General features: G+C 38.8%; 1 protein-coding gene across 4 annotated transcripts in view; it reads right to left on the bottom strand.

Annotated features, from left to right (window-relative positions):
- PAG1 (phosphoprotein membrane anchor with glycosphingolipid microdomains 1) overlaps nt 1-27,233 on the bottom strand; it is a 1,294,572-nt gene that overhangs the window by 237,662 nt on the left and 1,029,677 nt on the right. For all 4 annotated transcript variants that reach the window (XM_044065772.1, XM_044065771.1, XM_044065774.1 and 1 more), the window contains one exon: nt 5,172-5,223. In XM_044065772.1, the coding sequence (XP_043921707.1) occupies nt 5,172-5,223 (52 nt within the window). The remainder of the gene's footprint in view (nt 1-5,171; nt 5,224-27,233) is intronic.

Genomic DNA, 27,233 nt, shown 5'->3' with positions numbered 1-27,233 from the left:
CTACTGAGTCAGTAGGTGGTGCCCTATCAAGCACCATATCCATAGACAGGACTACTGAGCCAGTAGTTTGTGCCCTATCAATCACCACATCCATAGACAGGACTACTGAGCCAGTAGGTTGTGTCCTATCAAGGACCACATCCATGGACAGGACTACTGAGTCAGTAGGTGATGGCTTATCAAACACAACATCCATGGACAGGACTACTGAGTCAGTATGTTGTGCCCTATCAAGCACCACATCCATAGACAGATTACTGAGTCAGTAGGTGGTGCCCTATCAAGCACCACATCCATGGACTGGACTACTGAGTTAGTAGGTGGTGCCATATCAAGCACCACATCTATAGACGGGATTACTGAGTCAGTAGGTTGTGCCCTATCAAGCACCACAGTCATGGACAGGACTACTGAGTCAGTAGGTGGTGCCCTATCAAGCACCACATCCATGGACTGGACTACTGAGTCAGTAGGTGGTGCCATATCAAGCACTACATCCATGGACAGGACTACTGAGTCAGTAGGTGGTGCCCTATCAAGCACCACATCCATGGACTGGACTACTGAGTCAGTAGGTGGTGCCATATCAAGCACTACATCCATAGACAGGACTAGTGAGTCAGTAGGTGGTGCCATATCAAGCACTACATCCATAGACAGGACTACTGAGTCAGTAGGTGGTGCCCTGTCAAGCACCACAGTCATGGACAGGACTACTGAGTCAGTAGGTGGTGCCCTATCAAGCACCACATCCATGGACTGGACTACTGAGTCAGTAGGTGGTGCCATAGCAAGCACTACATCCATGGACAGGACTACTGAGTCAGTAGGTGGTGCCCTATCAAGCACCACATCCATGGACTGGACTACTGAGTCAGTAGGTGGTGCCATATCAAGCACCACATCCATAGACAGGACTACTGAGTCAGTAGGTGGTGCCATATCAAGCACCACAGTCATGGGCAGGACTACAAGCCTCAAGGAAATCTAAACTCCATGAATAGCTTTCAGGTGCATAAGCAAACCATAAGGCAGATGCTGTTGTTTGTAACTCATACTGACACTGAGGCAAATGTCTCTTCTTCAGGCACAAATTCCAACTGCACAACACCTAGCTTTGGTCTTATGACTATTCCCTCACTCACCCAGTGCAACTTCTGGCAACTGCAGAGTAGGAGATGGACCGTCCTTCACTGATAAATCTGGCTCCAGAACCAAAGCTATCTGAAAATGGTATCTAGTTGTGAGTTTTCACCCTCCTTCCTAAGCTCAGGCTCCTTCTGCAGATGAGAGATAGCATTCCACCTTACCTAGAGAATAAAGCTCCAGACATCATATCTCTAAGAATCAAGTGAACACCCCCTCCCAACAATTTCACAATTTTGGGCAGATAGAAAGATATTTGTAGGTGTCATGATTATAAAATGTGTGAAAATATATCAGAAACTGATGTTTTCACCAATTCTAAGAAAAAGAAGACTTGGTTATAGCTGTCACTTTCTGATGCTACAAATGGAGCTGTTTTTTATATGTAAGACAAGTGAGCCTATAGGAGACCAAAGGTGCACCATTGTTTTAAATACAAGACGGAAAAAAGCTCATTACACAAACAGATTTTTGAACATGGCACATGAGTTCTGTTTAAGCTCCAAATATCAGAAGTTGTGTGTACAAATCCAAGAGCTTTTGATTGAAATAATCCAATGTTATTCAGAAAACCTAGAAATCAAATAATTATCTGTTTTAACTTTAAAGGACTGAATTAGAAATTCTTAAACCTAAATTAAAAATAAAAAAAGGTAATAGCATGAAGCTTCATAGAACAGTGAAAGCAGTATCTGACATGTTTTACTATGAATATTGGTATTGATAAAATTATGAAGTGATTATTTCAATATCAATAAACTTGCTTATTTTTATTTGCTGTTTACTACATATCTAACTATAAATGTGCCTTTAAGTGTAAGTAAGTCTGAATGCTAACTTTTTGAAGACTCTTAGATGAAGCAAGCATAAGGAAACTTGTGTTAGTGACTTAGGAAGCTCTTGTATGAATGAATTGTCATCATTTAAGATTATAGTCTGTGAGAAAAATGGCTTCCAAAATGAAACTACTGAAGAGAAAATTATGACTAGTAAACAGTAGAACTATAACAAGCAGCTGTGCATTACAAGCATCGAGTATCACAACGTATGTGGTAATCCAACAAGCATCGAGTATCACAACGTATGTGGTAATCCAACAAGCATCGAGTATCACAACGTATGTGGTAATCCAACAAGCATCGAGTATCACAACGTATGTGGTAATCCAACAAGCATCGAGTATCACAACGTATGTGGTAATCCAACAAGCATCGAGTATCACAACGTATGTGGTAATCCAACAAGCATCGAGTATCACAACGTATGTGGTAATCCAGCAAGCATCGAGTATCACAACGTATGTGGTAATCCAACAAGCATTGAGTATCACAACATATGTGGTAATCCAACAAGCATTGAGTATCACAACGTATGTGGTAATCCAACAAGCATCGAGTATCACAACGTATGTGGTAATCCAACAAGCATCGAGTATCACAACGTATGTGGTAATCCAACAAATGCAACATGCAACCTTTCATACATGCATTCTATACACATGTATATAAACAATCAAAATATGTCTCACTATTCCTATATTTTGTCTAATTCAGATTCTAATTCAGTCTTCTTAGCTAAAATATAATTCAGTAATAATCTGATGCACTTTTTAACCAATAAAAACATGCTTTGCTGAAGCTCATTTTCGACTATTAAATATTTAGATAATTTTTGTGCTTCTGACTACTTAGTTTTGAACATATTGCTTTTAGGCAGCATTACTCTAAACACAGTTATCAACCAGACAATGTTTCTCCCAGTATCAGTCTGCCTTCCACAAATCAGTCCTAGATGACAAGCCCACTGCTGTGTTCCAGAAATGTTTCATCTACATCTTTTGCACTTAGTTTTTAATTCAGTAGTCATAATTTCTCACTTCCACCCTTGCCATGGCTGCTTCACATAATATTACTAAACATGTGACTTGAGTGTCTCATGCAGGAGCTGCTTTCAAACATACATTTCAGTTTTCCCAACTTTTCTGTACAGGCTAACAGTTCAGTTAACAAACCACCTTTCTTCCCAGATAAGTTATATAGAACTATAAAAATTGTGTGTAGACCTCCTGTACTTCCAAACCATTGTAGAGCTCATTCTAAATCTTTCCAAAGTTAATATTTTACAAAAGCAGCTTAAATTCATGTTAAGCATGTTTTAAGTACTAAGAGAGAAACAACCTAATGTTACTGCATGCACAAGTAAGTAAATATGCTAAACCAGCTTGTGCTAATGCTTACGCTCAGGGTCTCAACTTTCTTTTATGTACTGAGGAATTGCAATTACTTGTCTTGTATTATTTATAAACTACATTCGTAATACATTTTGCTTCTGACCTAGCTTGTGGCTAAAAAAGATACAGTGTACTAGCCAACTCCCCCAACTATCAAAGGTACACCAACAATAAAACAAGCACATAATATTTCTCAGGAAAAGAACAGGTTAAGCAGTATGCAGTTAAGTTCAGAAAGATTGAAAAAGATATTAGCAATTTGATGTTTAGGGACTATCAGAGTAAATGTAAGCATTAGTACCTCGTTATTTTATACCTCTTTACTTGATCTCGGTTCTCATAAGGGCAGTCCATTTGGTAGTGACCTAAATCAGGTCCAACCCCAGTGAGACTGACCAGTAACAATATAGATGCAACGCTGCATTCACCGCACAGGTTAGAAGCTTATGCTACACTACCAATACCATTCTGCACAGGAACATGATATAACGTCTACACATGGTAACTTTGTCAGGATTGGTACAGCTTGATTATAATCTGCTTTTCGCATACATAATAAGCTTAGAGTTAAGCTCTATACTACACAATAATAATTTAAGAAATCAAAACACTAAGGTATGATGAGCTTTCAACCTCTGAATAAAAATAACCTGGCTCTTAGATTCGGATCACAGACTAGCTGCACTTAATTATTTGCATTTTTTTACTGCAAAGGTCCAAAGGGTCATGGCCCACTTTCTGTTGGGGTTCAGGAAGAAGAGCTCAAAATAGACGTAATACAATCAGGGTTAATGGAATTTAGAAGGTCTTTACCTCACAAAGGCAGAAACAGTATTAGTATAGTAAACAGATGTGTGTACACTTAGTTTTGTCACCAAGAATTTAGTATATTGACAATTAACACACTCCAGATTAGTAATAAGAACACTCTAGTTCAAGGTAACAAAAACAAACCAATAATATTCAGTGTAACGTATAGAAGTTTTAGATGGAGGGACAGATACATAGAAGATAGTGATGGAGTAACAGAATTTGACATTAAAACATGGGAGTGTTAAAATACTCTAATGAGATGCTAGAAGAAAGGGTCAGATCACAACATAGCTGCATATCAAAATATATTCACAGCAGTTTGGCTATAAAATACTGACAAAATAAGTGCTGAATTACACATGGTCTTCAAGTGACCTTTGCACAATCTACCAGTATGTGAAGGCCAGTTACTGAGTAGCCATATGGTTTTGTTGCTGGACCACAGAAACAGCATCTATACTGTGTTCTAACTACATATAAAGGGACAACATTCCACCTTTATCCGTACCAAAGAGTACATTCAACAGACCAAACCAGTCTAGGGAAATGCCAGTGATTTTAACAGACTGCAGGTCTCTGTTAAAGGGAATGTAATACTTGCCTTTTTTTAATTCCAAACTAAAGACATGTTGTTTGAATTCTGCAGTTAAGCTTTCATTTCAATACCGAGAAGGCCAATAGTAGTCCATGAAAAAGGATTGCAACGGCGGTATTCTCTGATCATCTTACTTTTGCATAAGACATAGCTGCCAGAATAACTTTCCCAGGACCCTTCTAAGGAATGCTTCACTATTTCAGAAATACCCAGGGATTATTAGGTTAATCACTATGGAATTAAAACTCTCTCAGCAGCACAGAATTTCTTAATGTACGGTATCAGCAGTGGAATTTATTGGCTCTTTGTCTAACAAGACTTCACTGCTCAACGTTATTTCAGTATTAATGAGGAGATGGTCTTGCTTCATTAAATCACACAACTTACCACATTCATCAAGTTTTCATGGTCCCCATTCACGATTAACATTTTCTTTCTCCTGCAAAAAGAATTAGAGCAATTTAATTACTACAAAAATGTGATTCTTCTTCATATAATGATGACAGTGCTCATACCACACATGAATAAACATCCGATGCACACAATTAAATTATTAATTAAATTGTGTGCTAGACATACCTTCTTATATGCAGCAGTATTATTATCTCTGTATGAATAGATAGATGCATAGCAAAGTATATGCAGATATATATATGTCCACATTTCAGTGTTTTTACACACACACAATCTATGAACTAAACAACTAACTGACTTAGACTGCAAGATAATGTAACAAAGTGAAAAATCAACTAGTGCTCAATATAAACAGTGCTAATATTCAAAATAATTCTAAATAATAGTCATAATATTCCAGGATGGTTGCGAACATTGATGAAGCTTTTGCATTCAGTCCACATTAGATGATTTATTTATCTAGCTATAGATATAGATTTATAGTCATATAAAGATATATTATAGGTATTATATATATATATATATATATATATATATATATATATATATATATATATATATAGATAGAGCTCTATATATACATATAACTATTTATGCAGAGTTGACTATTTATAGCTGGGTATCCGAAGGTATTTTCTACAAGGAAGTACAAAGTAAGTAGATTTCTATTTATCCATGTCAGGAATACAACTTTTGGAGAGAAATGTTTGTTTGACAGTATCTGCTTATAGGACTATAAAACTAATCATAACACATTTTCTTCAAATGTTTTTTATTACAAGGGTACATCATTGTTTAAAGTACAAATTTTACATGCTAAAGGTAAACCCAAAAGTGTCAGAAAAAAGACAGACCTTTTAAAGAATAAGGCATCATGTACTTAAAATATACTAAAGGGCATCATATACATAAAATATTAATATTAATAGTTCTGCTACTAAAGAAGCCTGACTTTGTGTGCTCAACTGTTGCTTTGATACATGATTTCAAAAGACCAAGCTACATTTTAAGAATTTCGACGTATATATGTATGTACATGCATGCCTGTGTGTACAATTGTATGTGTGTGTCAGTACATGTGTGTGCATGTGTGTATCTGTATGTGTGTGTGTGTGTGTGTGTGTGTGTGTGTGTGTGTGTGTTTGCATGTGTGTGTGCGTGTGTGTTTCTCTATGTCTACAGATATCAAATCAGCAGTTACTGTCAAGAACAAAATATCACTGTAAAGAAGTACTTCTACTAAGTTTGTTTGTTTGTGTCTTTCGGCTTTTCCCATTTAGGGGTTGGCACAGGGGAACTCCTGTCCGCCAATGATTGGTAGTGGATTTTTATGTACTGGCTTACCAGCCCTGACGCATGCCTCCACACAGAAGATGCTTTAGCTGAGAATTGAATGGGACAACGTCTTGCTATGAGGCGACAATGCTACCGCAGCACCACCACTGCAGTAAGTACTTCTACCAAGTACAAAAGAAGTACTTCTACTAAATACAAAATGCAAATTAAATTTTTGGGGAGCTGTATAGCCCAAAAGACTCCTCTTGCAGGGAGCTGATATCCCTAAACCACCAGTAGGTAAATATGACATGTTGTGTGCTTGATCCACATAAGGGTAAGGGATACTCCATCCCTATATAAAACTTAGATCATCTATAGTTTTTATTTGGTTATCAGTATTTCTAACCCTGCTGCAACAGAGTTCAAATGAGATGCCAGGAACAGGTAGACATTAAATGAAATAAAGTTACAGTCCTTAGCAGTTTTATATAGAATACATTTCTGAATATTCATACACTCATTCCTCTATTCCACACCATTCATATCTCTTGAATTACTGTTGCTGTATTCTCAGGCTATTGAGTTGGCATGATATTGAGAGATGATCATATTATTCTGGAAAACTAGATCAGAAATTATAGGTTCATAGAAGGTTACTAGATTAACAGCCCTAGAGCCCTTAAAAGCCTAGCCATATTTATCCAACGTTGCCCCAATTGTCAGTGGTTAGGTGAGAGATGTTTTCAGAGGTAAGGGTCTAGGGTAGTTAATAACAACTTCATCTGTCCAGGGAGGGACATAAGCACCACTCCAGGAGTGAATTAGAAGTCACCCATCCACTGATCTAGGTTACGTTTGAAAAGGGTCAGGGAAATGCTCTGTTTCACATGAACTGGAAGCTTGTTTGACAGATTTGTCAGTCTCTGGGAGATGTATCTATCTCTCCAGCATGACCTGTTCATGTCAGAGGCTAGGTTAAGAACCCAGGAGTGAGTGACCCTCCTGCAGTTTGATTTATGAATGTGCAGCATTTCCATCAGGGCTGGATCAGAGACCGCCTTGTAAGCCAGGCACAGATAACCTTTAGCAACCTGTAGGAGACAGAATGCAGTGACAGGGCTTTTGGTCTTTCCATGTAAGACTTGTTTTTTGTACCCTGCAATTTCTTGGTGAAAAACCTATGTGGTCTCTCCAATTGTTGCAGGTGTCTGGTGAGGTACATGCAAAAGGGGGCATTGTACTCAATTAATGGTCTGAAGAGGGCCACGTATAATGTAATTATAACATCCATAGATCTAGATGCGATGCCTTTACTTATAAGATGTACCATGTAGAAGTATTTCCTTACTACTAAGCCTACGTGGTGATCCAAGATCAGGTTGCTATCAACCTGAGTACCCATAACATGTACCTCTGGGTCTATGCCTAGCGGGATGCTGTCTATAATGCAGTTATTTGGGATGTCAGCTTTAATGAATCCAAACTGGGTTGGGTCCAGAGCTTGGAGATCACCTATGTCCTTGTTAATTAAGGTCCATAATGATTTTTTCTATGGCCTGGCAGATAAGGATAGTTAAGCTATAATTCCCAGGGTCAGTTGATAGTCCCCCTTTGTGCAGAGGAATTACTGTTGTTACCCTCCATTCCACTAGAATATAGGCAGTTTGCAGGCTATAGTTAAACATGGATCCAAATGGGTCTGCTAGGTCATGTTTTAAGTTATTTAAAAGGCAACTGGGGATGCTTTCTGGTCCCACTGGTGCTGTATTTTTGGGCTTGGAGATCACTGAAATGACCTGCTGTCTTGACATAATAGGTGAAGAATGGTGGCAGATATACTTTGGGGGATGACTGAAGGGGACATGTGGATGAAGTTTGCTCCAAATCTGTCAGGTAGCAGGTTGGCTGTTACCTCTGGTTGAGTATGGGTGGTACTGTCCACAACCAGGTCAGCGCGTAGCTGGGTATTCCCTTTTCGATTTCAGACATAGTTAAAGAATGCCTTGTGATTATCCTTAGCTAGGGAGGCTATATTTGCTTCATAATTAGCTTTGGAGGCCTTAACAAGATTAGGGTTTTTTTCCTCTGCTGAGCCAGTTCCCTCTTGTTCTTGGACATTAGTTTCTTTCTCTTGTTGTATAGCCTGTTTATACTAGGGGTCCGCCAGGGTGCCCTGTTATTTTGGCAAGACCACTATCTCCAGTGTTAGTGAATAATATATCCAGGACATCTTAGCCTCTTGTTGGTGTGCTGACTAGCTGTTCCAGGGCATTTGCACTGACAAAGTCCAAGAACCTCCGAGCCAATATGTCTGTGGTAGTGTATGTTTCTCGGCTGATGACAGGATAGTTAAAATCACCCATGAGTAAGGTGTTGGGCTACATAGATCTCAACCTGTTAAGGGGCCAATGTGGAAGACAGACCATAGCAATGTCTGACAAACAGTCAAAATGTGGAACACCCTATTTTCGCACTGTGTGAAAAGCGTATCTTGACCATGGCCATGACCTTTCAACCAAAATATACACAGACACACAGACACACAGACACACACACACACACACACACACACACACACACACACACACACACACACACACACACACACACGCGCGCACACACACGCATGCGCACACACACACACACACACACACACACACACACACACACACACACACACACACACACACACGCACGCACGCATACACACACACACACACCCAGACACACACACACACACACACACACACACACACACGCACGCACGCACACACACACACACACACACACACACACACACACACACACACACACACACACACGCACGCACACACACACACACACACACACACACACACACACACAGACACACACACACAGACACACACGCACGCACGCGCATGCACGCACGCACACACACACACACACACACACACACACACACACACACACACACACACACACACACACACACACACACTCACCATTGTCATACCTCTCAGCTGCCCAGAATTTTGTTGCAGAATGCCCCAAATTTTTGCCTGATATTTTTGGCCTGTTCCTCATAAAATATGTAGTTTTCTGGCAAATCACAGAATGCAATAATAAGAAAATGACAGAAATTTGAGTTTCAGAGATCATATCCTTCAGATCATGCATGGTTACAAAAAATCTGTTATATTAGCAACTTGCTAAGTTTATAAGTGCAATATCTAAAAATTGCCCTATTTATGTAGCTTTATCACTACATTATGTTTGGCTATTGGCTTTGTACAGATTTATTACTCTAGGAGGTTGAGAGGTACGTGTTTAAGGAGAGTGAAAAAATAAAACAGAAGCAAAACAGTACCAAAGTAAATAACTGTAATGCCAGCGGTATTGCAGTTAATTATTGGTTTTGTTGTATTGGTTTGCATACTGCGATGTCGATTGGCAGTATTTGCGGTATGCAAACCAATCAAAACCCATGTAGCAGAGCCAAAGCTGTTCCATACGGAACAGTGGAACTGTGGGTCTGCTCATAGTCGAATGCAGAACATCCACATGATCCGGAGCACTTGGATGCTTAGTTGGGCTATAAGGCAAGTGACTCCAGTAAGTCCAGGTATGCTGTGTGCTTTTCTTGTTTCATGGAGCAGGACCCATAGCTAGCTATGATGTGGTAGGGGGCTTTGCCTATAGTTAATTGGGCATAGAGTAGCTCAAGACAGTTGTATTGTTTGACCAGTCTCAAGGTGTATTTATTCTTAATGAAGATGGATACACCTCCTCCTTTGGTTCTTTCATGCTCAGTTTGTGGTCTGAATATATGGAAGACATTGTAGCCCTGCATTGCCGGGGTGCTTTCCATGCCTTTCAACCATGTCTTGGTGACTGTACAGACATCAGCATCTTCCAAAATGAGTACTGCTTCCAGGGAGTGAGGCTTCTTGTTCTAAGCTCACATACCTTTAGTTTATCTAGAGAGGATTTTGTTATGTTGGTTATTTTGGCACAGCCTAAAAAAAGCATAATAGTGGTGGCTAATGCCTCTGCCAATATCCAAAAGCCTATAGGAGACAGGTGCAGACAATCTCTGGCAAAGCAGCATGGTGTGTCGACCATGTCTTCCTAGGCTGACAGATATTGGATCCCCTTAGACTGACACCAGAAGCTAAGCCAGTTATTAAAGTGAATCATTTTTTGTTTGTATTGTGGCATCAGCCTTGGAGTAGATTGGTGATAAGGACAGGTTTATACCTACCTGCCTGTGACACATAATCTGAGACCTCAGTCATGTCTCTCTTCATATATTTGGATAACCATGAAACTGAAAAATAAAGTTGAAAATAGGAAATGTAGTACAGCAGTTTAGTAGTAAAATCTCTGTATCTCACAGCCTTGGGTTGGGGGTTCAGTTCTGAACTTCTGTCTTTATGGAATTTTACAAATTCTTGATTGGAACTTTTATGGGTACTCAGCTTTCCTCGGACCACTGAAAAACTTAAAACATGCTGGTTGACTGGCTACAGTAAATTCTCCAACATGTATCTTACCTTTACCCTTGTTGGTGTGGCTTGGATTATGGCTAAAATTAAAGTCAAGAGAACTGTAGTATTAGTAGGATGATGGGCTAATATTAATTTCAGCTGTTTCATTCCAGAAGGAAGACATTACTAAAGCACAAGATATGTTATATCCCAAATACACTGATTTATAGTTATCAGGCAGACACACTGAAGGTTAGCTAGGCAATATGTCATTGTACAGTACACGGAGACTGCTCCAGTCAGGTCATTCCTGTGGCATAAAGTTTAGGAGTCGACTCTAATGTTAGTAAATAAAATTTTAAGTGAATACTGACAGTGATATATATATATATATATATGTGTGTGTGTGTGTGTGTGTGTGTGTGTGTGTGTGTGAATATGCTCCCTTCCCCACTGTAGTGCGACCCTGGTGTTAGAATATATAGTTAGGGGGGGTGTGGGGGGCACAGCCCCCCACAACGGGGGGGGGTGTGGGGGGCGAAGCCCCCAACTTACTTTTCTTTTACTAAGCAATATTACATCAAAAGTTAACAATATCATATGTGTGCCCCCCACACACCCCCTAACTATATATTCTAACTCCAGGGTCGCACTACAGTGCGGAAGGGGACATATTACATTTTCTTGCTAATAATACTTGTCGATCAAATGAAGTGTCGGGCAAATGAAGTGTCGGGCAAATGAAATTTCAGTCAAATGGGGTCAGGAAAATGAGTGTCGGGCAAATGAAAGTTAGGTCAAAAGAAGTAGACCCGTATATATATATATATATATATATATATATATATATATATATATATATATATAGATATATATATATATAGATAGATAGATATATATGTGTGCGTGGATCCTGTACTATTGAATGAAAGCTCAATCAACTGAAACCACATCGGTCGAACACACTTTAGTGAAAGTGCTTTTCACCGAAAAAGCACTTTTGCTAAAGTCTGTTTAAAAAAACTAAAAAAAACAATAAAATATAAAAGAAACTCCCAAAGTACTCACATTTATGCAGGGGGGCAAGCCCCTTTGCACCCCCTATGTGGGCGGCTACACCGCCCCGCCACACTGCCCCTACATTTATATTCTCACACTGAGATCACACTACAGTGGGGAAAAGGGAATATTCCCTTATCCCCACTGTACTACAATCTCAGCAATTCTCCCATGATTTTATCTATTTCTAGGCATACTTTTGCGAAAGTGCTTTTTCGGTGAAAAGCACTTTCGAAAAAAGTATGCTCAGCCGTTTCACTTTTGGTTAAATGGCCATTCGAGAAACAGTACGGGATCCATATATATATATATATATATATATATATATATATATATATATATATATATATATATATATATATAGTTCAGTGGTTGTAAATATGAGTCTTCACCTTTTTTTTCTGGAATTTGTGGTTAGTGATTTGGTTGCTCACAGTTGTTGTGCCTTTCGGCATTTCCCGGTTAGGGGTCACTACAGCAGAACTCCTGTCCGCTAATGATTGGCAGTAGATTTTTATGTGCCGAGTAAACTGCTCACAGTACTGAATCTATTTGCTACTGTAATTTTTAATAGAGATCATAGAATTTTGAAAAATAGTGGTAGCAGGTTATGGGAGATCACAGTAGAGTTGTTAGTAGGATTTTGACCTTTTCCCTTAGTAGTGTGATCTTGCAATCTTGCGGTTAGTATGTATATAAATATATATATATATATATATATATATATATATATATATATATATATGGATCTACATTCATTGAACAAAAGTACGTTTCAACGAACATTACTTACTCCAGCTGATTCCACCAAAACCTCTTCATAACTGTGAAATGTGCCCTCTCTTCCCTTTAGTGCGATCTCTGAGTTGGTATATTTAAGTAGAGGGTATGGGAGGGCGGGGGGGCCCACATGAGGTTGTGGGGGGGTGCAGCCCCCCCCCCCCCACTTTGGTGGGCTTAGGTTTGGTTCGTTTTGGTTCATTACCATGGTGGCCAAGTGGTTCCTTTCACAGGGGAAAGAAATTTGGCAGTCCATGGTTTCGTTATGAAGAGGTTTCGGTGGAATCAGCTCTGGTAAGTAACGTTCATTGAAAAGCACTAATTAGCAGGTATTACAGGGAATGTACAGGGGCTTGCTCTCCTGCATAAAACATTTTTTTATTTAATTTTTCAATACTTTGAGGATCAGTCTTGTGGAATCGGGATTTCGGTATTTGAAAATTTGTGGGTTCGATCTAATGACATATATATAAACCTTTTTCTTTATTTATTCCCCAGCAAAAATGATCTACTGCACAGAATCCTCCTTGAGCTGCGTCCACACTCAGGAAGCAAAAGACATAGAGTGGACTGCCCTATTTAATGACCTGTCAAGAAAATACATCAATAAACATAAGGAACTACATGATCTCTTAAAACCTAATGGCGTGACATTTAATCTTCCACAGGCCACAGCAGCACCACAGTAATAAGGGTACCAAAGATATTTTTAAATCAGCTAACATCACATAGCCTACAGAAGTGACCACTATGAAGTTAAGGGTAGACTCTCCTGTTTAATGACCCATGAAGAAAATACATCAATAAACATAAAGAACTTCATGACCTCTTAAAACATAGTGATGTGGCATTTAATCTTCAACTGGCTACAGCAGCACCACAAGAATAAGGGTACCAGGGATATTTTTAAAACAGCTAACATTTTTTAGCCTACAGAAGTGGCCACTATAAAGTTAGGGATAATTCACTGATCTCGCTTGGACTGATTTAGTGAAACAGTTTACTCTTCCCTGGCAAACACGCAGCATGAGGACCATCCTATCCCATAGTAGCATGACGTCTCTTTAACCCTGTTATTAGAAACTAATATCTCAATTGGTTTAATTGTTTTCCCCTTACATTCATCACCACCATCTGAGCTTAAAACTGGTAAGGTTCCTGCCAGACTAGTTTATACTTTCCTAAACAACAAAAAGAGGAAAACAAAAAATTAAATTAATTAATAAGCACACTTCAGCAGGGACAGAATTAAAAGAGTTCTTCTCTATAGAAATTGCATACCTACCTTATGCTCTTTACTGACTGTTTTTTTTTTCTTTTGCTTCCTTGACTATTGCGGGTCAGCCAACCCCCTTAATTGGCTTACTTACTTTAAACTTTCTTGTGCCAACTCTAACCTGGACTGTTCCACGATCCTTTGCATCATTTAAAACCTGCCACCCAGACTAATGCTATCCTTGTTCTAATTTAGCCCCCAGGAAAATTGATCTCCTGCACAGAATCCCCCTATAGCTGTGTGCTCAACCAGGAAGCAAGTAATGTACAGGTGCTGTTATTGAAATTGTTTGTGTTTCTTTACCCTGTATAAACACTTTCTCAATGTATAATTCATAAAGATTCTGTTTCTGAGATATCATCTGATGCTTTTCACATTTCACTGTCTGCTAACCTTGGTTTAAATATTTTCCATTTTTGTTAGTATCTTTAACAACTGTAATTTGCTCCCACAAACCAAAGTGATTGACTAACTGGGGTAGCTTCAGCTTAAGTGTCGTATCATACAGTTGGAGTACTTATTTTGAATGTAAGAAAGTAGCTTAGTGCAAGTAGGACTTTGCTGGAAAGTATGTTACATTGAGTCATCCTAATTTTCTTTTGCGAGTTTTTCTCTGTTTCATATATCTTTGCAAGAAATGTGTGACACTGTCTCAATTTAATTTTATGATATTTGTGTTTTCTGCCAGAGCTGTCACTGCAGGTTTGCTCACTCAAACCATACCTATTTACCTGACTGACTCAGCTTAAGTGTTGTGGCAACAAAGGTGCTATTTTGAATTTCCCTGTGTAGCTTAGTCCTGATTTGTGCCTTACTACAGGAGTGTTATATTGTATCATGTTGATGTACTGATTAGAGCCATTCTGTTAGAGCTGTCGTTTTTCATTGTTGCATGTTATGAGAATGTTTGAAATGTCACTGTTGAGTAGCGATCTCTCCCCCTATCTGCTATCCAGGTCTCCGTATACCTTCTAACTGATTCTACCTCCCCCACCCTTACTAACCCTACTGTATTCATTCATTTTTCCCACTTACATTTTGCCTACTTCTTTAGATTCTATTCCTTCTCACTTTAATATGTCCAGGAAGTTACAACCTACACTTCTAAGTGCCACTGTTGCTGACACCTGTTTCTTTTTCCTCCATCTTCATATTGGACTACCCTATTTAATGACCTGGGATTAAAGTAGAGCAATAAGCATAAAGAACTGCATTACCTCTAAATACCTAGTGACATGGCATTTAATCTTCCACTGGCCACAGTGGCACTACAAGAATAAGGGTACTGAAGATATTTTTAAAACAGCTAACATCGCATAGCCTACAGAAGTGACCAGTATAAAGTTATGGGTAATTCATTGATCATACCTGGACCGATTTAGTAAAGCAGTTTACTCTTCCCTGGTAGGCACACAGCATGAGTACCCACCCTTGTAGCAGCACGACTTCTCCTTAACCCTCTTCTAAAAAAATAATATATCAATTAGCTAAACTATTTTCCCCTTACTTTCACCACCACCATCCATGCCTAAAACCAGTAAGGTTTCTGTCAGACTAGTTGTAATGACCTCTCTCTGGGCCAGTAATCAAGGATCCTGAATCCTCACCACTGACACTGGAAAGGGATGTGCACTTGGAGTACAAATGAATACACTTAGTATTTTCCCTTAAGACCAAACAGGGAACACACACAGCCTGAGTTCTGAGGTCTGGATTTCTCTATCTAGCTCCTTCAAGGTCTGCGATAAGACTCCCCAGTGGTACAGCTGAAGGGTTAGGTCCTCAGCCAAGTTCCCAAGCTACGACCTCCAGCACCCACTCTGTAAGCCCAGTGCTTGTTGTCCTTGCTCCAAGTAGCTGACACACACACTCTGTGAGATTTGATTTTTCACACATATACACACATACACACACACACACACACACACACACACACACACACACACACACACACACACACACACACACACACACACACACACACACAAAGACAAACACGCACACATCTGGGAAAGGCTGGTACAGATTTACCTGCTGTGCCCCCTTCTGCCTAGAGTATAAGGTAGTCATCACCAACAACAGGCATTCCACAATCAGTTATTCTAAGGCGCTTAACAAAGGGTGTCCAATTATACTGTGTAATATTAATGCTAATACAATTGGTAGTAGTTCACCAAGACAGTTAGGCCTTCTGGAATGGCCCACACAGTGTCACCAAATGGACTCTCAAAGGTTAAATACTTTCTACAAGGACCAGCCACAAAAAAGTTTTAAATATACTTAATAATAAATAATAGAAGGGCATAAAGTTACTGAATATATATTTGCAGTAAACCACAGAGTTCAATTCACAGGAAATATTGAAAATAACATTGATGGACAAACTCATGCAAATAAAGAAAAACAATCTCTAAACTAAGCGTCACTACATTTCTGACTGAATTTAAATTAATTATTATTCCCTAATAACTTACTTGATAGAGCAAAGCACAATGAAAAACATGAGCAGTCTTTCTACTCAGGTTCCACAAAACAGAATATATAATACTCAGAGATTACTCCCTGTAAAATATAATATCCAAAATGGCTTGCAGAATTACCGTATCTGGTCACCTGACTCTAGGTACTCACAGTATCCTCCTTTGAAGCTGAGACAGGAATTTAACATAGATGGCTACAACACACATCTAAATGTTTATGGCAGTGTCTGGAACTTCCCCTCTTTTTACCGAGCTAATGAGCAAAGACTTCCAGACCCACTGTCTCCAGTCCTATTCACCACCTTGGGGGTACATTTTTAATGGTTTAACAGCTCATTTACATTTCCCTTATTTTTCTTAAAGTAAGCTAGCTGGTTAACCTCTGCTATCCCAGTATCCTCTATTAAAACATATACATTTAATTCAGTTACATTAATACATGTACATTTATTTTCATTCCAGCAGGGTGCACTGTTGATACATTTAAATACAAGCAAACCTTACAAATACATTTTCAGCACAAGCATATGTACAAATCAGTTTGATATACAAGTGACATATAATTATTTACACAATTCCCCCTAGCTGTGCTGGCACAAGTAATACATCCACTGGCCTACTTCTCCTGGCATGGCTGGCAGTACCTCTTATCATCACACCTCTCCCTTCTTTGAAGACTCAAGATAGTTTTTCAAGTGACTCTTGAAAAATGTGGTTTGAGAAAAAAATAAGCATATCTGGGAATATGTTACCCCATTCCCTGTCTTGAGAGCCCATCTGTGTTGGCACTGCTGACTCCACTATGGTGTTGTACTGTCATATCATATGCCTGCAATCCTAAGCTCCACCTTAATAACTTGGCATTTTGCTGGCTGACTCTTTGCAGCCATGTTAAGGGATTGTGGTCTGTAACTACAGTGAATTTCCTTCTATACAGATAAGGCTGAAATTTCTTCAGTGCCCATAATATGGCTAGACATTCCTTTTCTACAGCTGCATAACATTCCTCCCTGGGTTGGAGTCTATGGCTGGGATATATCACTGGGTGCTCTTCCCCTCCCAAGAAAACCTGGCTAAGTACAGCCCCCACACCATGGTTTGAAGCATCCACCTGCACAACACATTTTTTGCTGTAATCTGGACTGGATAACACAGGGAGTCCTTCCAAAACTCCTTTAAGCTTCTGGAATACTTGCTCATATGCTGGGGTCCACATTACCTTATCTAGCCTGTGTTTTCCTTGTCACATCTGTGAGAGGAGCAGCTATTGTACTATAATTGGGAACAAGCTTTATATAGTACTCCACTGTCCCTAAGAATGTCCTCACCTGTTTTTTTGGTAACATGGGCATGCCATGACTGAATGGCTTCCACTTTAGCAGGTTATGGCCTGATCTTACCACTCCCCACCCTATGTTCCAGGTAGCAGACCTCTGCCATAACCACCTGACACTTATTAGGCTTAATGGTCAACTCTGCCTTTGCAATCTGCCCAGCAACTCCCTGAAATGCTGAAGGTGCTCATGCCAGGAATGGTTGTAGATGCCAATATCATCCAGGTAAGCAAGGGCATAATCTCCTGCTCCTGCTAGGATATAATCTACCAGTTTCTGGAAAGTTGCTGGGGCATTTTTCATCCCTAAGGGCATCTTTGTGAACTCATACTAGATGAAAGGTGTCATAAAGGCTGACTTCTGTCTAGTGTTGGGAGTCAAGGGCACATGCCAATAGCCCTTGGTCAGATCAGTAGTGGTCAGATACTCAGCCCCATCCAGCTTCTCTAAGGCTTCATCTGTCCTAGGTATGGGGTATGCATCTGCCTCTGTGTGACTATTTAGTCTTCTGTAGTCCACAAAGAACCTGGTGCTGCCATCCTTCTTTCATACTAGCACCACTGGGGAGGTCCAGGGACTGCTGGAGTGCTGGATTACTCCCAGTTCCAACATCTCCTGTATCTCTTCCCTCATAGTCTGTCTCACTCACTCAGGGAACCTGTAAGGGGCATACATGATTGGCCTTTAGGGTCCTGTATCCACATGGTGCTGAACCAGGTGGGTGCATCCTGGTTTCCCAGTGAAAATGTCCCCAAACTCCTGTAACACTGCTTGGATTTCTCCAACCTGGATAGGAGATAGCTGCTGGGACATTGCTACCCCTTGTACTGAGGTGTCAGTTTGAGACTCACTGAGGAGATCAGTCACTAGATTCCCCTCAGACTCCTCTTGCCATCCACTGGAAATACTCAGTGCAAGGGCCTCCCTATCATGGTAAGGCTTCATAATGTTAACATAGTACAATTTGTGTTCCTGCCTTCTGACTAGCAGTTCTATCATGTAGTTAACATCACTGATCTTCCTTGCCACATTGACTGGTCAATCTCAAGATGCCTGCAGCTTATTGTGTCTGACAGGAATGAGCACCATCACCTGCTGTTCAACAGCATACTCTCTGACTTAAGCATTCCTGTCATATCAGACCCTTTTCCGCTGTTGGGCTCCTTCCAGCTTCTCCTGGGCCAAGCTCTTGAACTCCCTAAGCCTTGTCCTGAGGTTTAGAACATATGCCACAACAGACTTCTTGTGGGATTCACACTCACCCTCCCACTCATCACAAATCATATCTAAAGGTCCACTCACCTTATGCCCATAAAGCAACTCAAAGGGTGAAAAACCTGTGGATTCCTGGGGTACTGCTCTGTAAGCAAACAGATGGTGCAAATATTTGCCCCACTGTCTCTTAAACTGGTCTGCAAATGCCCTTAGGATGGTCTTTAGTGTAGAATATAACCTCTTCACAAGACCATTAGTCTAGGGATGGTAGGGGTTGTCTTTAGGTGCTTCAGCCCACAGCTCTCCCACAGACAAGCCAGCAAGGCTGACATGAAATTGTCAACTCAGTCAGTATTTCTCTTGGGAAATGTACCCTGCTGAAAATCTCTAGCAAAGCATTTGCCACCTTCTCTGCCTCAACGGAGGAAAGAGCTAATGCCTCAGGATATCTAGTAGCATAATAATACTACCACTAGGATATACTTTTTCCCTGTGGAACTTGGGGTACTCAAGGCCCCACAGTATCCATAGCTACCCTCTGAAATGGCTCCTCAATCACAGGCAAAAAAAGCATAAAAGGAGCTTTGACCTTGTCTCCTGCCTTGCCTACTTTTTAGCACTGCTTACAGGTCCTACAGTATGCTGTTACATCCCTGGCAATCCCAAGCCAATAAAAGTTCTGCATAATACATCTGTTGGTATGCTTTATGCCCATATGACCTGTAAGGGGCATGTCATGGGCTATGGCTAGAAGTGCTAGATGGTAGGCTCTGGGCACTACCAACTATCCTTCCTTTTGGGGTCCACTGTCTATACACTAACCCTTTGTTTCAGTATACAGACTCCCCTTTTCCTTGAGAATCATCTCTTCTCTATAGAAGTTATATACCTACCTTCAGCTATTTACTGATTATTTTTTTTCTTTTGCTTCCTCCACTATCGTGAGTCAGCCTGGTCCATTCCTCCCTGACTACACTCGAGCGCCATTCTGCTTCCCTATCCTACCCTCACTTCTCATCCACCTACGCTACTTCTAACCTTATACTCACAAAACTCCACCCAACTTTCCCAAAATTCAATCAGCATATCCTATTAATTAATCATGTTAATCAAATCAGCTACCTAACCTCTCCCTCTATCTCCCTCAACCCATCCACATACACCCAACCCTGCCTATTAATACTGTATTCTCACTCAAACACTAATTTCATCCTCTGTACTAGCACTAAGTCCTTACGTACACTTTCCATTTGCCAAGAATGCTACTACTATCCTTTCTCACCACTTTACTAACACTCCTGACACACATCACATCATCAATTCAAACTCCAAAAAATGATTTCTCCTCAGTCACCTCCACCTCCACAAACCTGTCGCAGTCCAGGAGTTTCTCTAATATCTTCCCACAGTTGATGCATAATACCCTAACATTCTATTTGACTCCTACAATACTTACCACTCCACATACCAAACTATGCCTTAAACAACTCACAACTGTTGCTACAAAAAATATAATACTCTGTGTTCCTAACTTATGTCCAAATTATAACTACACAGAGACATCCACCCAAATCTTGGTCCTCACCCTAACCTACATTTTAGAACATGTCCTAAAAACCTAAATATAATGACACTAAACCTTAGAAGCCTACCTAACAAAACAGCCTCCTTCCATGACTGCATTAACCAGTACAAACCAGATATCCTAGTCTTAACCAGAACTTGACTAATTTCTCAGGTAAAAGACTTAGTAATCATGCCCCCCAAATTTAGCATAGCAAGACTTGATAGAACCCATATGAAAGGTGGAACAGTAGCCATACTTTACCCTAATACCTTTAATATCACCCATTTTACTAACATTATCCCACTTTCACAAATGCAGAGATTCTTATATCCTTTCTTAATCTTAGTAGGACCAAATGTATCTGTTTCATACTGTTTCAAACTCTCAACTCTTCCTTAACCCTACAAAAAACAAGCTCCTTCTCTTTATGCCAAAAACAATCTCTTGATATAAACCAGTTTAAAATCTGTTCTGCAGAAAACACTGCTATTGAAATTGTGCCCCACACTAAACTGCTAGGAGTCATTATTGATAATCAACTTAAGTTTGATCTCCACATCCAGCATAACATTAAGAAAACTCACCAGAAACTTGGCATCCTCTATAAGGAACACACTTCTTGAAGACAGCAACCAGGGTCACTCTCACCAAAACCTTCCTCCTCCCCTCCCTACTATATGGTGCCACATTTCTCACTAACCTATAGTCCACTATCAGATCAAAATTAGAATGTTGCTACAACAAAGTGGCAATGTTGCCACTAACTCAAAGCCCAACATGCACTATTGTAGGGCATTATGTATGCTACAATGGCTTGAAATCCCTAATCACTTACATTATGTCCAGCTTTTAGCCCTACACAACATCATTTATAAACTTTTATCTTGCCCTGCCCTGAATAATATAATAAATCCTTACACCCCCAACAGAACCCTTAGGTCTGAAACAAACAATTCCTAACTATTTTCAATCCTCAAAAGTACCAGAACAAAGCCTATATTCTTACTCTGTAGCTAAAGTCTAGAACTCTGTCCCCCTAACCACAAGAACAAATACTAACCTGAAAACCTTTAAATCCTCCCTAAAACAACATTTTAACAATACTTGGCTATGGTCATGCTCAACTCCTGGCTAACCTTACCTAAACTTCTCCCCCATCTATTGCAATGTAATGGCTGCTCAACAACATATCTCTGTATCATGTGACAAGGAAGAACTAAAGAATTACATGCATTAAGAATGTGAATGCCTATCCAACATATGATTGAAGAAAATAATTTTATTTCATGTTTGTTCCTGGATGTGAATGTATTACTCTGTATACAAAGTTAAAATGCTTGTATGTATGTTGCCCCATATAAAGATTAACTACGTATTTCTCTGTATAAAACAAATATATAGTTATATGTATGCACATAATTGTCAGTTGCATAGGAATTTTCTCCCCGGGCTACTGCTGAAAATGGGTTCTTTTGATCCAGATGCACTTTCCCAGTAAACAAATGCCTCCCGCCCCAAAAAAAAAAAAAAAAAAAAAAAAATATATATGTGTATATATATATATATATATATATATATACATGTGTGTATGTGTGTGTGTGTGTGTGTGTGTGTGTGTGTGTGTGGATATATGTAGACAGAGAGAAAGAGACTGATTGAAAGATAGATGGATAGAAAGATAGATAGATAGATAGATAGATAGATAGATAGATAGATAGATAGATAGATAGATAAACAGATAGATATGAGAACACTTAAAATAAGTTAAACTACAAAATGGTGACCTCCATTATGCCCATTTGTTTTGATCAACAAAACAGATGGTCAACAGGTGTGCAAGGTTTACAATCCCTGAAGTTGGGAAATATACACCTTTCTGGGGATTGTGATTATATATATATAATTAGCAGGGGGTGCAGGGGGTTTGCCCCCTGCAAAAACTCTGTTTGAGATTTTGCATGCTCTGAGGTGGTCCAAGGTTATGCTTGCACATTCCTAGAAATTACAAACAGTACATCTGGGTATCCAAATAAGCAGATGAATGGTGGCAATGTCCAAATGGTGAGATGATGAAATCAGCAAGAAAAGGAGAGTAGTATTGCTGGAACTGAAGTCATCCTCAGTGGTGGACCCTGTTTTCACCAAGATGACACTGATATACAGATTGTATGTTATATAACATATATTATGCAGACAGGTACTTTAAAAAAAATACAGCTGAATGCACAAGTCCCAGGATAAATAACTGCTCAATCTTGGTTGCTGCACTGGTGCCAGGACTGGAAAAAAATGATAGTGTAGAATCCTGAAGACATGGATACATTCCTACAATGGGGTTAGACAAGGCTCAGGAGGAGGATGGCCCCCCTGTTGTAGAAGGAAGTAGTAGTCCACAAAAATCACAAAAACTGATAGGCCAAAAAAGGAGCCATAAGGATGATAGAACGGATTATTCAGGATAAGGAAGTAATGGTGTATTGTTTCTATTAGGCAAGCAGCCCAGAATTTCTAGATAGTAGATATTTAAAAACATTGATAGAAATTAACAAAAAGAAAGAGCACAAGAAAAACCGTCAAAAGCTTCAAATGCAAATTTTTGCTCATTAATACAATAGAGCCATGAAAATATTGCAGAGTTAAAGAAATTTTGGACAGTCTGGAAAAAGAAATGACAGAGAAAGTGCAACAATGTAAAGAACAAAACCTTTGAGAGGTATAAAAATGAAATATGGTCATTGGAAAGAAAAAGAGATCTGATATGATGCAGTATTTATGTAAAGGAGAAAGCCAAACTAATCAATACAAAAACGCAGCTCTAAAGATATTTGAAGAGAAATACAAGTAAAAGTACCCTGATATGGAAAATTTCCCAATGCAAAAAATAAGAACACAAAGAGGGAATGTGGAATAGAAGATTAGTAATGTAGAAATTGAACAAATAACTATGGAATACCTGCAAGGTGAAGGATTTAGTGTTAACACAGAGTAAGTCACAGCAAGATTGAACAATATATACTCAAATTAAGAAGAAACAGTTGGAGTGAGAGACATCTAAAGAATAAATATGGACATGGGAAAGAAAAAGAGATTTTATATGGTGCAATGTTTATGCAAAGAAGAAAACAAAACTAATCAATACAAAAAAGCATCACTAAAGATATTTGAAGAGCAATATAGGCAAAGGCACCCAGATATGGAAAAGTTCACAATACAAAAAAATAAGGAAACAAATGGGAAAAAGAGGAAAAGATTGGCAATGCAGATGGTAAATAGAAACTGAAGTTATGGATTACCTGCAAAGTGAAGGATTTAGTGTAGAGAATCCAACTCAGGTAATATCACAATATGACGGAACACTGAGTCACCAGATTAAGGAGAAAAAGGTGGAACAGGAAGCATCTGATCACTTGCCACATGAAGATGCTCTGGAGTTTTCCATAGGAAACCAGTATAAAAGTTCAGTTGGAGTTGCACAACAAGAGAAAGAGCAAGAAACAGTGGCAACTGTGACACAGACAATGTCGTAGAGTTATGGGCCAAGACACAGCTGAGAAGGATATGCCACAGAAAGACTTTTGGGAAATTTGTGTAGAATGCCTGCAGGAAATAGAGTGGAAAGAATGTGACCTCAGTGTAATAGAAATGATGTAAAGGAAGAGTTGCTTCATTTAACAGAGATGGATAGACATATTAAAATTAATGAAAGAAATAGATTACAGAAAGTAAATAAGACCCCAAATGTTAGAAGTTGGATAAAACAGATGAACACAGTAATCAGGACTGTTAACAGAAATCCATGTGATACAACAACAATAAATATGATATATCACTGACTACCTAAACTAATAACAGATAAAGTCTTACCACAAAAATACAGGGCAATAAGGGAAAGGAAGGGAAGAAATCAAATGCTATAATGGAAGCACAGAATAGAAAAAAGAAATTGAGACCAGAAGTGTCACAGTTAGAAAAATATAAAAGAGGGAACAGATCAACAAAAGTACTTAGAAGTGTTAAAAGGAGTGTATAGTATTAGAACAGATAGAGATATTTTGCACACTATTGCAAATAATAAACTAAAGATATCAGTACTGGCAGAAAACATAGAAGATATGCAGATAAATATAAAAAAATATAAAATAAGCAATTCACTGAAGCCCCAAAAAAGTTTTATCAAGAAAGCAAAAGAATAGAAACACCACCAAAAAAAGAAGAAATAGACACATTTTAAAGAAATATTTATGAAGACACTTTGATACATAACAAAGATGCTGAATGGATAGAAAAGTTAAAAGAAACAGTAAGGAGTTTAAATGTGTAGGATATGAAATGGGATGAAGTAATTGCCAGAGAAGTTGAAACACAATTAAGAAAAGCTCCTAAATGGAAAGCCCCAGGCCCAAATGCAGTACCTAACTTCTTGCTATGCAGTACATAACTTCTTGCTAAAGTATTAACATCTTTACATGAAGATTTAGCTTTCAGTAAGAACTACTTATATGCTCATCCTGAACAGACATCAACCTAGTTAACAACAGGAAAAATTATACTCCTCCTTAAGAGCGAACCTGTAAGCCAGCCTAAAAACTATAGAACAATAACCTATCTTCTGAAAATATGCAAACTATTTACTGGAACTGATGCAGACAGAGTTTATAGCCATTTAGAAGAAAACTCAATCATGGTAATAGAGCAAAAGGGTAAAAATGAAATTGATATGGAACAAAGGATCATGCGTTGCTAAATAAATACATAATGCAGAATTGTGAAAAGGGGAAGAATCTAAGTATGGCATGGATAGATTGCATTTGAAAGCATCCCACATTCATGGATAAAGGAGTTCCAACAGATATATAAGATGTATCCTACATTGATTAATTGCATTACAATGACCATGAAACAGTGGCAAATAACTTTGCAATCAAGATATGACAATGGGCAAATTATTATCCCAGAGATACATATTCAAAGGGGGAACACTCCAGGGTTTTCTTTGTCATTGCTATTGTTTTGTCTTGCCCTTAACACATTAAGCAGTTTACTTAACAGATTATGTTTTGGTTATAATTTGGCTCCCAGAAAACAAACTTGCTTTTAAGTTTTCTCATCTGCTTTATGTGGATGACTTAAAAATATATAGATCATCAGCGGAGAAGTTGAAAGCACAATTGCAAGTGCTTAAAACGTTCTTAGATGATATAAGAATGACATCTGGTCTTGATAATTGTGCAAAATAAATGTTTAAAACATTAAAGTTTCCATACCAAGAAAATATCAATTTGGGACAGGAATGTAATATAAATGAACTTGGGCAGGAAGGAGTATATAAGTATTTGGAAATTGATGAAGAATTGGTAATTGTAAATCAATGTGTGTGCATGTACCTTTAAGACACTATCCATGGGCTTGCACAAGTGTTTAAATACTGAGCAATGCAAGTCTGACTGCCGTTTTGTAGTAAGCTGTTGAGATGTAAGCATGTATGTATAAAAGGTCTGTCTGTTAACCAGTTAGTTTATATTTTATGATGCTGATATCCATCCTGATGGGTTTCTATGTATTAAAGCATCTAAACGGAAAACCCTACCTACTTGTCATCTATGTTAGAGAGGGACGTGCAATATGATGTCTGAGGCGACATGTCTAAAGGAATTGAGGCCAGGATGGAATCCAAATTCTTCAGTTCGAGATTAAGAGGCACTCAGTTGAAACTGGAGGAATACAGAGGAGTGAATCATCCCTACAACATGCATTCTTCACTAAACAGGTCAGAAATTAATTTCAGATGTTAAAACTTGCTCAGTGCTATTTCTTATTTGCAAAATATGCAACGAGGCATGCAGAACATTCTAAACAATATTTGCATAAGCTGATATGTCCAATATCGATAAAAATATTCAAATTACTACGGAAAATGCTTGAAATAAAGTCTGAATTGCATAAAATTAATAAAATCAGAGGAAACGACTGCATTTTCCCTAAGCAAGTATTTTTTGTATTAATCAAAGATATCCAAGTTATCGGAAGTGTATAAAGTGTTTGTGTTTGCATATTTGTGCAGTATTAAAGTAAAGATATTTTGCAAAATGCAGCCATTACAGAGCATATTTCGCAAAGTACAGTATTTAGAAGAATTTATTGTGCATTTGAATGTTATTACAAGCTCACAGAACAGTTTGTTCATACATAATTGCAAGGGCCATATTTTCAATGTGTTTGTGCATACTTTGTTGGCATGGAAGATGGATTTTGAAAACCCTGTGCACTTGTGTTTGACAGTAATATTGCAGAGAACTGGAAAGTGTTTGAGCAAGAGTACAACATTTTCATACAGGCTGCATTTTCTGATAAAGATGACCATACAAAGACATTCATTCTGCTTAATTTAGCTGGGTCGGAAGCCATAGAACATGAACGTTCATTTGTGTATGTATCTGCTATCTATACAGCAGAGGGGGAAAACCATCATGTTGTTGTACCAGCTGAGTAAAAGGAGGACCCTGAGTGCTTAAAACATAAATTTAGAGAAATGTGTAACCCCAGACAAATGTTACAATGGAAAGGCACTTATTTTATA

This window comes from Protopterus annectens, chromosome 3.part0, assembly GCF_019279795.1.
Source record: "Protopterus annectens isolate FY-2018-M chromosome 3.part0, PAN1.0, whole genome shotgun sequence".
Taxonomy (NCBI): Eukaryota; Metazoa; Chordata; order Ceratodontiformes; family Protopteridae; genus Protopterus; species Protopterus annectens.
The sequence above is the reverse complement of the archived record's forward strand: the minus strand, read 5'-3'. Positions and strand labels throughout refer to the sequence as shown.